Source organism: Periplaneta americana, chromosome 2 (genome assembly GCF_040183065.1).
Source record: "Periplaneta americana isolate PAMFEO1 chromosome 2, P.americana_PAMFEO1_priV1, whole genome shotgun sequence".
Classification (NCBI taxonomy): domain Eukaryota; kingdom Metazoa; phylum Arthropoda; class Insecta; order Blattodea; family Blattidae; genus Periplaneta; species Periplaneta americana.
This window is the reverse complement of record NC_091118.1, coordinates 22,220,497-22,234,481: the sequence shown is the minus strand read 5'-3', so window position 1 is coordinate 22,234,481 and position 13,985 is coordinate 22,220,497. Positions and strand designations below refer to the sequence as shown.

The 13,985-nt window shown below is 34.2% G+C and overlaps 1 protein-coding gene across 1 annotated transcript in view; it reads left to right on the top strand.

Annotated features, from left to right (window-relative positions):
• LOC138716036 (ATP-binding cassette sub-family G member 4-like) overlaps window positions 1-13,985 on the top strand; it is a 159,617-nt gene that overhangs the window by 123,318 nt on the left and 22,314 nt on the right. Inside the window, exons 3-4 of the mRNA XM_069848950.1 lie at window positions 9,171-9,360; window positions 13,374-13,519. Of these exons, the coding sequence (XP_069705051.1) occupies window positions 9,171-9,360; window positions 13,374-13,519 (336 nt within the window). The remainder of the gene's footprint in view (window positions 1-9,170; window positions 9,361-13,373; window positions 13,520-13,985) is intronic.

The following is a 13,985-nucleotide window of genomic DNA, read 5'->3' as shown; positions in this document are numbered from 1 at the left end:
TGAAAATTCTTACCGGAGCCAACAGGAAGATAAAAGAGACGATCTATTTTACACTACCCGATTAAAATATAACCAGAAAGAGACAAAAAATAAAGCAAAAGGTTAGATAATTGGGATTGTATTCTTTGGGTATTTATTGTACAGCGCAATGGAAAAGTCTGCAAGAACTACTTAGATAGTTCAATTTATTATATTACTATTACTTTACAATACATTCAAAAACACTATTTTTACAACGTCCATAAACATCACTGTTTAACATACACTGCTTATACACGCACATAGTATCACTTTATGTTCACTTATTAGCAAGTTTCTGTCTGCCATCTCGTCTCCTCGAGCAATATCTCGAACGGATAAATAGAGAACTCTGGGTAATGTACCCAACACGTAGTTCTAATGTTCACCACCTACGACGTTGGGCGCTGATCATCTTATTTCAGCCTCCCGCTGCCAGATGGTGCTGACCGCAGTTTCGCATCCTATTATATATTTATCCATGGTATGGTTAACTGGTCAGTTCTTGGCTGGGCTTTACAAGGACTGGACCGGGAAGGGTCCGTACACTTAGGTATGCTTTGACCCATTGTGCTGCCTGGGGTGAAATCTTGGAGGTAATATGGATTTCCGATGTTGGTATAGGAAGGGCTTGAGGCTCCGGCTATGATAGAAGCAGAAGATTTTAGTTGAAATAAATTCTTTGGAACAAAGTGAAGCCCTGAACATAAATGTTAATCCCATTACGAAAAACGAAATTTAGAAAGCAATTGTGGAGACCAAGAGTGGCAGGGCACCAGGAATTGACAATATTAGTGCTGAAATGTTGAAGGTAGATTTAGACTTAACAGTAGATATGTTGTATCCATTATTTGGAAAAATTTGGGAAGAAGAGAAAATACCTCAGGAATGGGGAAAAGGTACACTATCTACCAAAAAGTAATTGGGCACTGTTTTTGCCCCTTTAGAACCTCGTGGTACCACCTCTTGTTGCTATAACAGCAGCCACCCTGTCTGGCATGTTCTCCACTAGTTTGTGTAGGATATCCACTGGAATTCGTCGCCATTCCTCTTGCAATATGGCACTCAGTTGGACAATGGAAGGTGGCCGAATTTCCCGAAACTTCAATCGCCGGTCCAATTCATCTCAAAGGTGCTCAATGGGATTGAGATCAGGACTCTGTGCAGGCCAGTCCAACAGGTGAACATTATTGTCTGCCTACCATTGCATAGTAGCCACCGAAACATGGCATCTAGCACGTAAAATCCTGGGTGCCCAATTACTTTTTGGTAGATAGTGTATAATAGTGAAGATCCCTAAGAAGGGAGAGAAGGGAGATTTATCAAATTGTGAAAATTGGCAGGGCATCACCTTATTATCTACCCCTAGTAAGGTATTCTGGTCCTGCTACGGTACCGTACCTGTTCAAAAATCAACTCTTTCAGTCAAAGAGAGTTAACAGAATTTTTAAAAGTAAGTTAATTTTGAAAATGTGTATTTTATTTACCTGATCGCCCTAATTACTTACCGAACTCCTTCCATTAACGTTCTTTTTCTATATCATTTGTTTTGAACATTATACAAAAATTCGTTTTGGCGAACAAAATCGATAATTCTTTCTTCTTCAATACATGAATGGGTTATTTATGAAAGGGCCTAAGTCGCTAATTTTGTGAAAATGAGTTTGTAATGCAATAACTGCTCTTTGGGTGTAGATACATCGATTTAGATATGAAGAGGACTAAGTTTCACACTCTAATGCTTAGTAGAATTTATGATACAATTTTTATTTCAGCCTTAATTTCAAAATTTCGGCCGTAAGCAGTTTTTTTTCTTAAATTGCTAACAATTTAGCATTCAAGACTTAGGCCCTTTCATAAATAACGCATTCACATGAAAATTTTCGTTTTCTACTAACTGTTGAAAAAAACACAAAACTTCTATAAAAACTAATAGATCTAATAACCTTACTTCAACAAAACAATCATACCGAAATTGAGAACTGAACTGAAAAAAAAGATTGCCAGTCTAATAATTTTTGCCTAGAATTCTAGTGGAAAACTTAAAATTCTAGTGACAAACTGAAAAAAAAAGTAGATTCAGGTGTCAGATACGTTCAGATTCCCTTATTTCAGTTAAGTTCTAGTCTAGAGGAAAGCGCTCTCGTAAGAAGTAATGCGTTCGTTCATGATCACGTGACCTTCAACCTAAAAATGTTCAGTTCAGGTTTAAGTTCAGTTCTGTTAAGTTCTACATTCAGATTTGAGGAAAGCAAGTTTTTATCCTCTTCAGTCCCCGAGACAAATTTAAAGTAAAAAAAAAAAAAGTTAAAATATTATTTATTGGATAATTGGCGATACAAAGACAAACACTAACCAATCAAAATTTTTATCATGACCTCAATTCTTGTTTTATGCTAGGTATCATATGTGATACCTTGGGATTCTATGGGGACTTAATTTGATATCCATTCAGTTTTATTTATTTCACAAAAATGCATACAATTGCATATAAATAATGAAAATATATTTATTTCGTGGAAAAAAGATGCACTGTACCAGGAACTACACTATCGGTAAAAAAATGAAGAATAATAACAACAGAATAACACCAACAACACTACGTGACACATATAGTAACAGGCGTTTTGCAAAATATTGAAAAATGTTCCCTGTGGCTATACAGACGAACCCCGTCCTAAACCAAATCCCTATTACAGGCATTGACTTACACGAATTGTTTCTGCCCACAATTTTTTACTAAACGGTCCTCTATTAGAGTATTAAGCAATATATGGGCACAGTATTCTTTTTTGACCAGCACTTATAGTCTTCTACTAGTTTCACACCGAATTCAATCGATGACATAAAAATGGACGTATTGTCAAACTACAGCTAGTTTGTCGTCATTTCTCACCACTTGCTCGTAACGACCCCTAACTTTATTCTTCATATCAGTGTCACTTTTTAGCGAAGCGTATGATGATGCGAGCATGAAGTAACAGCTATCAAGTTTATACAATATTATTTATTCTACTTGTTACAGAACACTATAGTAGTGTGATTTATGAAAAGTCATGCTAGTGACCAAAGGTATCGCCAATGTAGTGTTGTACGCCTGTATGAAAACTCAAACAATGTTTGTGCAAGATCGTGCGTATTTGCTTGGTTTCCGCACAAAACCAATCTGCGGAAAGTCTAAAATTCCACATTCAGTATTCCCAACGTAACACACATAACAATTTCCCTCTTCTTACCGCTTAAGTGGCATATTGATTTTACTGCTTTAGGCTTTTAACATATTATTTTTAGAGACGTTCAATATAGTAATAATTATAAATTGGAAACTTACCACTGCAATTACACCTAAATTGCACTGTTAATTATTGTTTTTAAATATTTGCAAAAATTAAGTAAACTCTACAACTCCGCTAAAGTTACTGCATTCGTGATGCAAGTAACATTAAGGAAGCCGTGAAAAAATCAACAAGATTCCAGACTCATCATAGACTGGGGGAAAAAAAGACAGACGTATATCACGGTCTACTGGAGTATAGTAAACACAGAAAACATTTTAAAGCAACAATGTTGAAGATAGATATTTTTGTTTTGCAAATTTGCCGTCATTGAACAGAAACCAAGATGGAGATTTCATTGCAACTAATTAGAAATTCCTCTTTCAGGTATGTAATAAACGAACTTCGCACAAAATAATGTACGATACACGAGCGGTATGTTTTCTTTCAATTCTCGGAAATTAAAAAAGCTCAACTACGTTTCGCTTTTTCAAACTTTTTCTTGAACATGAAAACTTCAACATACCGCTCTTGTAACGCATATTACTATTCTGTTATTATTACGTGAATAGGTAATGTACAAGAATGTATCAACAGTTAATATTATTTCATTTTAACAAATCGGCAATTATATTTGCTTTTCTCAGTCATGCTGCTGACTGGACGGAATGATAAATTCAATCAACTGGAGTCATCTAGTGACGAGAAAATAGAAGAAACTCGAATTATAACCAGAAAGCGCAGATGGTATAAAATAAGATACCTCATGCCACGGACCTATATAAGAGCATAATGAATGACATGGATAAATTTCTAAGCTATCATATATGATACCGAAGGACAGACAAGGTTATAGATCGTGGTTGGTGAAGCCAGCCGCATCTCTTAAAAACGCCTTGTCGGCGAGAGAGATTCGACCACGTCCTTCTGCGAGCATGTGAGACCATGGCATCAGAAGGGGCGGGATTGTGTGTGTTGACAGCTGTAATTAGAGCCATGTTCAATTTCCTTACAGTGACCTGCGAAACACGTAATTGTAAATTACATCCCGCATGCAATCCAAGAACTTCGACAAAATAACAACCTTTCAACATTTATTGTACATAACCTATACCAACTTGACACAAAAATTCATACGTATCATATATGACATTGTTGCGTAATAGCATTGACAATGTATGTCACAAGAGGTATATTAAAACTGAGACAATCCCGCTTAAATTAGCTTCTTTCTCCCACAAACACTTACACAAATTCATTTCAAATTTCCTGGGAAAGATAATCATGCAGTAACCTCAAAAGTTGAAATGTATATCATTGACCGACTATTACTAGAATAGCATACGACAAAATAATTGCCTGTCATAATGTCCACAAATCATAGTTTTAATGTGAAGTCAGTTTAATATACACCCATTACTAAATTATTGTTAATTTTGTTATATTTTTGTGCAATTCCACTTGTCTCGAAGTTTACACACACTTAAACAATACTGATGCAATTTTTCACATTCACAGTATCGCCAATACTGACATTTCCTGTCGTTATACTTTAATTGGCCAATTTTAGGGTAGGAACTGAATCTTAATTACAATTTTGCGTAAATTGCCTCTTCCTGCCATCTTCATGCCAAGTTTGAAACATAGTTTCGAGTTGTTTTTACTTTATCGTACTTCTTTGTAATATTCTCTCTCAATATTTCATTGTCAAAGATTGAAGGAAACACAATGCAACAAAAGTCGCATTAACACCGGCGTAACATTGTCGGCAACATAAGTTGACAATAAATCGTATGAACATTGTCCTACAACGTGTTTAAACTAAATAAATACTGTTGTCAGAATTTATGCATTTGAGTTCAGGATGCTAAGAGAGGAATGTATGCTACCATTTTTTGGAATAAACTTCATTTCCGCTTCCTAGTGATTTCTGTGTTTCCTTTATTAATAACTAGCCGTACCCGTGCGCTACGCTGCACTTGTTAGAAATAAATATAAAGTAATTACGTAATTATTAAAATAGGACATCTGGTCCAGGGAACATTCGTGTTTGATAGAAGGATAAATCGTTTAATATGTTAACTTAATTTAAATTGTATTTAAATAATTTCAATGCAGTCATTTTGGTCCAGAGACGCTCATTTGGTGCAATGACAATTCCTTTAACATATTTCTTAATTGTTATTACATGCAAATGATTAAAATATGATCATTTGGTTCAGAGAACATCCGTTTTTGGTGCAATTTGGTCCCATCAAAATTTTGCTTGGAATGAAACGTATTGGAAATCATTTTTAAAGAAACTTTTGTTATGCAACATTTTTCACAAAAATTAATAATAAGGGAGATATTTCGATTTATTTAATTCAAGCTCCCTTATAACCTCCCTTTTAAATAAAGTATTTTGAATGCCATATAGCCTAAAATCTAAGTTACAACGAACTTAATTTATATTTCAATTTTCATATAAATCGGTTCAGCCATTATCGCGTGAAAAGGTAACAAACATCCAGACAGACAGACAGACAGACATACAAACACAATTTTCAAAAAAGCGATTTTCGGTTTCAGGATGGTTAATTGTACATGTTAACACCAATTATTTTTGGAAAATCGAAAATTACCAGAACAATTTTGGTTACAGATTTATTATTAGTATAGATGATAAAATTCTGCAGTTACAGCCTTAATTATTTTTCTACTTAAACTCTTTAAAAAAATTAAGCTTCTGAAATTTCTTGCATGCATCGTGCTTCTTGTTTCTATTTTTATTGTCCTCACATTTAACCTCCCATAAAACAGGCCGACCTCTTTACTTTTCCACTAAAGTATAACTATAGGCTATATTCTCTATTCCATTCCATATTGGAATATAAGTAGTAATCAAGAAATGGAATACTCAAGACTAAAAGCACACAATCTTCAATCCCAAGCAGAATTAAATGCTCGTGAATACTATGTTGGCAACAATGTCGCGCCGTTGTAAATGATCCTTAACAATGCTTTCAAGATATTTATGTTTACAATGTTTTTTAATGTTCGTCGCTTACTGACGGATAATTATTTTTATCAAAATGTTATCAACATTTACAACTGCTTTTTCACGTTTTTGTTGACATTTTCAACCAATTATGACACAGTCATACTGAATTTTATATATCTGTGGTCCACACCTGTGGAGTAACGGTCAGTGCGTCTGGCTGCGAAACCAGGTGGCCCGGGTTCAAATCCCGGTCGGGGTAAGTTACCTGGTTGAGGTTTTTTCCGGGGTTTTCCCTCAACCCAATACGTGCAAATGCTGGGTAACTTTCGGTGCTGGACCCCTGACTCATTTCATCGGCATTATCACCTTCATATCATTCAGACGCTAAATAACCTAGATGTTGATACAGCGTCGTAAAATAACCCAATAAAATAAAAAAATATATATCTGTGTGTGTGACTTCAACTAATTTTATGCTACGATGTTGAAATTTCTACTGCGTGTTCTGAAAAGTATGGTTAACAAAACTACAGAACCTTTTATGAATGAAGTAAATATTTTATAAAGTGAAATATAGCCTATATAGGCCTATTATCGGGACACTAAATAAATGCTTTTTTAAACTGACTTTCAGGTTATTTATACATTCAAAATTGAAATTATAGCTCTTGTGTTAAATTGTATGCATGTCAAAAGATGTTGTAATTTATATTTTGTGAGAGCAGATACATTTTGAAAAAGTAAAAAATTTAAAAAAATATGTAATACCGTAACTCAAAAAGTATTACATTGATACTAATAACAAGAGATAATTCTGATAATTTTGTTTCCTCCTATGTAGAAAATTTAGAAGGTCATGGTAAAACTGGAATACTAGATGGACGACAAGCACAACCGGATCACTAACAAGAGACACCTACTTCCCAACAATCCACGACCGACTCAAAATCCATCACTTCAAACCTACTTTCGTACAACGCAGTTTCTTTCTGGACATGGGAAATTTGGAACTTACTTCGACAGATTCAACATTCCAGCAGACATCGACTCTACATGCTCCTGCCGCGAAGACCTTCACAGTGTGAAACACCTTCTATTTGACTGTCCTATTATTGAAGCAAAGAGATTTCAAATAAAGACACATCTTCTGGACTGCAACACCGAATACAGGACTCCACTATGTGAAGTGATCAAAAAACCTTGTTGCTACAGACAATTTATAGACTTGCTAAACTTTATCTTTAAAAGACTATAGATATATATTTCACCATTATCTGTGTAAAAATAAGTAATATAGATAAGTAGTATACCGTATAACAAAACTAAAACCCTAGCATACCACTTGGTGAATTAGGGTTCTTTTGCACGGATATTTAGTAATAATAATAATAATAATAATAATAATAATAATAATAATAATAATAATAATAATAATAATAATAACAATAATAACAATAATAATAGTCTATACTAATAATAAATCTGTAGCCGAAATTTTTCTGGTAATTTTCGATTTTCCAAAAATAATTGGTCCTAACATATATAATTAACCACCCTGAAACCGAAAATCGCATTTTTGAAATTTTTGTTTGTATGTCTGTCTGTATGTTTGTTACCTTTTCACGTGATAATGGCTGAACCGATTTATATGAAAATTGGAATATAAATTAAGTTCGTTGTAACTTAGATTTTAGGCTATATAGCATTCAAAATACTTTATTTAAAAGGGGGGTTATAAGGTGGCCTGAATTAAATAAATCTAAATATCTCGCTTATTATTGATTTTTGTGAAAAATATTACATAACAAACGTTTCTTTAAAAATGATTTCCGATAAGTTTTATTCTTTACAAAATTTTGATAGGACTGATATTTAATGAGATAAATGAGTTTTAAAATTAAAATAACGCCATTTAAGACGGTGCAATGAATTAAGAACAAATGACTTCGTCTATAAGGGGCCTTGGACAACAACAATAGAAACAGGGGCCTTGGACATCAACAATCGAAAGCTATTAAACATAGCCTACAGAGAATGTTTCTGTGTTTGTATGAAGTAATATCAGAAGCTAAATTAACCGATTTGTATAATTAATTATTATTTCACCATTGGAAAGTGTAGTTTCTCTAGATGGACATAATGCTATAATGTTATTACAGTAACGTCTGAGTAAATCGATGACAGGTAAGATTAAAATAGCTTCTTATGCACAGAAAATTTGATAGGCTATTTTGTACATTCGTTTTCTGTATTTCTTAAAATAATATTTATGTACACTCATTTTAATCTCAGAGAATTAACGAACAACGAGAGTGTATTGATTTAGTATGCAGTAATAGTACGTTAGCTTAGCAATCCATTATTTTATAATTCAAATTTTAACTATGCTCAATCGAATCGTGTTAAAATACATAAAATAGACTATATATGCAATAAATGCAATGCAAAAAAATTGGGTAATGAGCGAAGCAGATTATCTTGCACTGTTGTAAAAGTTGTTCCCTGGATCAAACGTCCTATTTTAATTAGCTATGTAATTACTTTATGTTTATTTCTAACAGGTGCAGCGGAGCGCACGGGTACGGCTAGTAGTAATAATAATAATAATAATAATAATAATAATAGTTGTACAGTACGCAAGATCAATATTTTCACAATGGCGAAATGTAAAAAATAAATAAATAAAGATTCGGTGATGATTCAGAGAATAAATTGATAAAATAATAAAAAATTCAACACCAATAAACACAAGAAAAGCCGGACAACTGTGTTCCCCGAAAATCTCGAAATTTGATTTCTGCAGCACCAAATACCGCTACTCTTCGTGTACTACTGATAAATTAAAAGGTATCCGATTTTTCCTGCAATTTATAGCCTAAGTAATTCTGTTCCAGGACGTACGGTGTCACAGGGTCAGTAAGGGTGAACGGAGTCGAACGAGATGTTCGCCGATTCCGGAGGCAATCGAGCTACATCATGCAAGATGACAAGCTTCAGCCGCTTCTCACGGTACAGGAGGCCATGGCGATTGCTGCCAACCTCAAGCTTGGTCCACAGTTTTCCCCTAAACATAAGCAGGAAAGGGTAAGTTAGAAATATGTTTATGCTTGTTAGTGAAATTGAGTTTTAAGGACGACTGCATATACAAAATTGGATAAAATGTTTAAAATGTCGTACTTGCTAAAAATTCCTGACATTTTAAAGAAATTCAGATCGACAGAGAAATATCCACGGGATGTTTCAATGAAATTATCCTCTATTGAAACATGGGTGATTGAAATTTGATTGTTAAGTTTATTTATACTGTACATGCATTAATGTATGTGGTCATATTGCGTGTTTAGGATCTTTGGGTATATGAGTAGGCCGTTCACTATTTTTCACCAATATATTTCCTATTCACTATTGTTGAGTTCCCGCCTACATTGTCACGTGTTATAGATGGCTTATGTTCGTGTATAACTGATTTTGGATTTTTAGTATTATCTATAGCTATTGGTGAAATAGCATTCATAGTTTTTGATACAGAAAATTATTTTGTGCGAGATCGTGCGTATTTGCTTGGTTTCCGCACAAAACCAATCCGCGGAAAGTCTAAAATTCCACATTCAGTATTCCCAACCTAACACACATAGGCCTAACAATTTCCCTCTTCTTACCGCTTAAGTGACATATTGATTTTACTGCTTTAGGCTTTTAACATATTATTTTTAGAGACGTTCAATATAGTAATAATTATAAATTGGAAACTTACCACTGCAATTTCACCTATATTGCACTGTTAATTATTGTTTTTAAATATTTGCAAAAATTAAGTAAACTCTACAACTCCACTAAAGTTATTGCATTGTTGATGCAAGTAACATTAAGGAAGCCGTGAAAAAATCAACAAGATTCCATAGACTGCGGGGGAGGGGGGGGAAAGACAAGACGTATATCACGGCCTGCTGGACTATAGTAAACACAGAAAACATTTTAAAGCAACAATGTTGAAGATAGATATTTTTGTTTTGCAAATTTGCCGTCATTGAACAGAAACCAAGATGGAGATTTCATTGCAATTAATTAGAAATTCCTCTTTCAGGTATGTAATAAACGATCTTCGCACAAAATAATGTACGATACACGAGCGGTATGTTTTCTTTCAATTCTCGCAAAATTACAAAAGCTCAACTACGTTGCACTTTTTCAAACTTTTTCTCAAACATGAAAACTTCAACATACCGCTCTTGTAACGCATATTACTATTATTTGCCGTGTGTGTAGGATGCTAGAGATTGCGATAGAAATAATGTAGTATGGTATATCTAATTAACTTTGTATCTGTGTATGATATCCATCAACCTTCAGGCTGTCTGTAAAAGCATTGAGAGAAATATATACGGCATATAATTTGTTTTGAATACGTAATAGCGTGTACTTCCACTAGCAGAAACTTATTCTTAAAAATGATTGGCATTTCAAGACCAAGTTGAAGACTGAAAATTAACCTTTAATTGCCTATAGTGTCCATCATATTACGTAAAGTGACAAATAATATTATTCTGTGTAATTTTGACTCAGGGCCACATAAGAGTGCAATTGGGGGTTTAATATTTCAAAATTCCCTTCTGTTGTGTGTTTAAATGGCACACAGAAGAATAAATTGTAAATGTGTGGTAATTATGGAAAAACCCACGTAATGATCCATAAATGGCATATAATGTCATGTCAATGTTGAAGGACGATCATTTTAATTGCCCAGTATGTTCATCATATTACATAAAAGAACAAACTGTATTATTCTTCGTTTTCTCAAGTCAGAAAGAGGAAGAGTTTAGAACTCAGATAAGTTACTCCTCCTTTCCTAAATGAGATAAACTAAACTGTAGTCATATGCAAACTAGTAATGTTACATTTTAGACAGAAATATCTAATTTTTTTTTTCAACTCTGCCATAATTAATTCTGATTTCTGCCGTCTAATATTTCATTATTCTACGATGCGGTATTTCCTTTTTTTTAAGGAAGAACAAATTGAAGAGCGAAAATTATATGCACGTTCTCCATGTTACATATTCAAACAAATTCTGTCTTTTTTACCATATCAGCTGGACCACATATTATTATTATTATTATTATTATTATTATTATTATTATTATTATTATTATTATTATTATTATTACTATCATCATCATCATCATCATGCATTGTTCGCCTATCGTGAGGCCAACATTCGACCGATTTATCTGGGAATGATAGATCAAGAAAATGAACTAAAGACAAGAATATATTTAATAACACGAAAGAGAAGTGATTGTTTCAAAATATACAGAATGAATCTAAATTCAACCGACAAACTGTGATGACTGATAGGAGACAATATCATTTGAAGTATTCTGAGCTTGTGAACCGCAACAAAGTGCGAAATTGTCTGGGAAGAATCCGATAATGAAATTATTTCCTGTAGGATGTATGCGCTCTCATTGTATCTCAACTCAGTCCAAAACGTACAGAACTCTGTTTACAAATCGCCTACCGAAGTAACTTAGTGCAATACCTTAACATACCTTGGCTATGCTTTTCGTGATATATGAATTGGGTATGATGGTTCAGTACTGTTCTCCAACCAGGAGATCAACCGTGAAAGGAATGTGCTTACTATTGCGTCATATATTGGAACGAAGTAGATAAATAATATTACCGTTATAACGCCAGTTTAAAAACCATGCGCTCTCCTGCATATGTTATTTCCTGTATGGAGAGATTAAAAGACCAGGAGATTAACTGTGATCTAATTTTGTAACTAGGGTAGTATCAATATGTCTGTATCAATGTTATGATTTGTGCTGTGAGAGCTAGCCAATAGAGATAAGAGTACCCACGTGTGTGACCTTATGACATCTTATGACATCATTCATTCACAGCATTACCCTCCTCCGTCTCATCCGGCGGAGACTTTCTCGTGGTTGGAGCACAGTACCTGGCCTACTAGGTCACCTGATATGAGCCCGTTAAGATTTTTTTGTGTGGGGTCAAGATCTTGTGGTACTGGTGATTGCAGTAGTCCATGAGTTAAGAGAAATTTCTTATAATTATGTTTGCGAGGGTCAGGTGGGCAATGATTGAAGTGCAGAGCCTGTATCGAATTAGGAAAATCAATTTGTTTTTTGTTAGATTATTGTGCAATTACATCCATGTTTTTTTTTTTTTCCTTTTTTGTATGTACAGTTCTACAGTATTATTTTGATTTTTGTTAATTAATTATTATTTTTGTTTCATAAATTATAACTATGCTTTTTTGCATTTGTACTTAGTTATTTAACGACTCTGTATCAACTACAGGATTATTTAGCGTCGATGAAACTGGTGATAGCGAAATGATATTTGACGAAGTGAGATTGAGGTTCTGCCATAGAGTACTTGACATTAGCTTTACGGTTGGAGAAAACCTCGGGAAAAACCAACCAGGTAATCAACCCAAGCGGGAATCGAACCCACACCCGATCGCATCTCCGGATCAGCAGGAGGCAAAAATGCTACCGCCTGAGCTACGCCAGTGACTATTATATATCTGTGTGTGTGAGTGCGTGCATGTTTTTTACGAGTAAAATTAAAAATAAGGTGATAAAGCATAAATAGTTTCCAAATAAAAACAATTTACACCTTGTATCTTGCAAACAATTGGTTTCTGACCGTTGGTTTCATATCTCTTTTTTTTTTAGTTCAGATTTCTCTACAACTCCTGGAAGTTTATCGGTTGAATTTAGGTTTATCCTGTATAAGTATACAATGAGAAAGTATGTAACTGTCATCTCATATGCATGATATTGATTTTTATTCTATTTAAAAGTAACAAGTCAACATACTTAACAATTAAATTCATTACATTCTGTGATCATTTGAGACTCTTTACTTTTCAAGTTGACTGAACACAGTCAAAGAGGCATTTTAGATCACGCATTTGACAAGCAGTTTCACCGTCTCATCCTGTCGTAGCCCAGCTATATGAAATCTAAACCAGAGGGCAGAAGCTAGCCACAATATATTCGCAAATAAGCAGTCAATTAAAGCTACCCTACTGCATATTAGTTAATTGTACATTTTGTGTTCATCAGGTGGACCAAATCCTCCTGGCGTTGGGGTTAAGTGAAGTGGAGAAAACCAAAACGGGAAGTCTCTCTGGAGGGCAACGGAAAAGACTTGCCATTGCACTTGAACTAGTCAATAACCCACCTGTAATGTTCTTCGATGAACCCACAAGGTAAGTTCTATTCTCCAGTCAAATTATGTAAATTGGGGTAAATGGCTGAAATAATGGATTAACACATTTCTTAAACAGCCTTTATTCATTATGTCATGTGTTATCTGAGAACTGAATAATGTGCTTAGAATCTGGTTACAACTAACACACTGCAGCATTGCTATCATTTTCAAGTACAGATTTTCGTAAATAGAAAATATAAGTAATTACTAGACTTCGTGGAATTGCCACGAGAATCGCAAGGTTTACTACGCACGCGGTATAGACTGTATGAGAAGGGGACGTGCAACGGATGGAGTATGCCTCTAATGTAAACACTGAGCAGTATACTGCGGTTACAATAAAACCTGAATCCTGCATTCAAGAAATGTAATGAATGATCATTGAAGTAGGAAATGTCTAAACATGTAAATACACAATTATTTTATAGTGAGATATATTAACTCTTAAAATTTAATGTAAGATA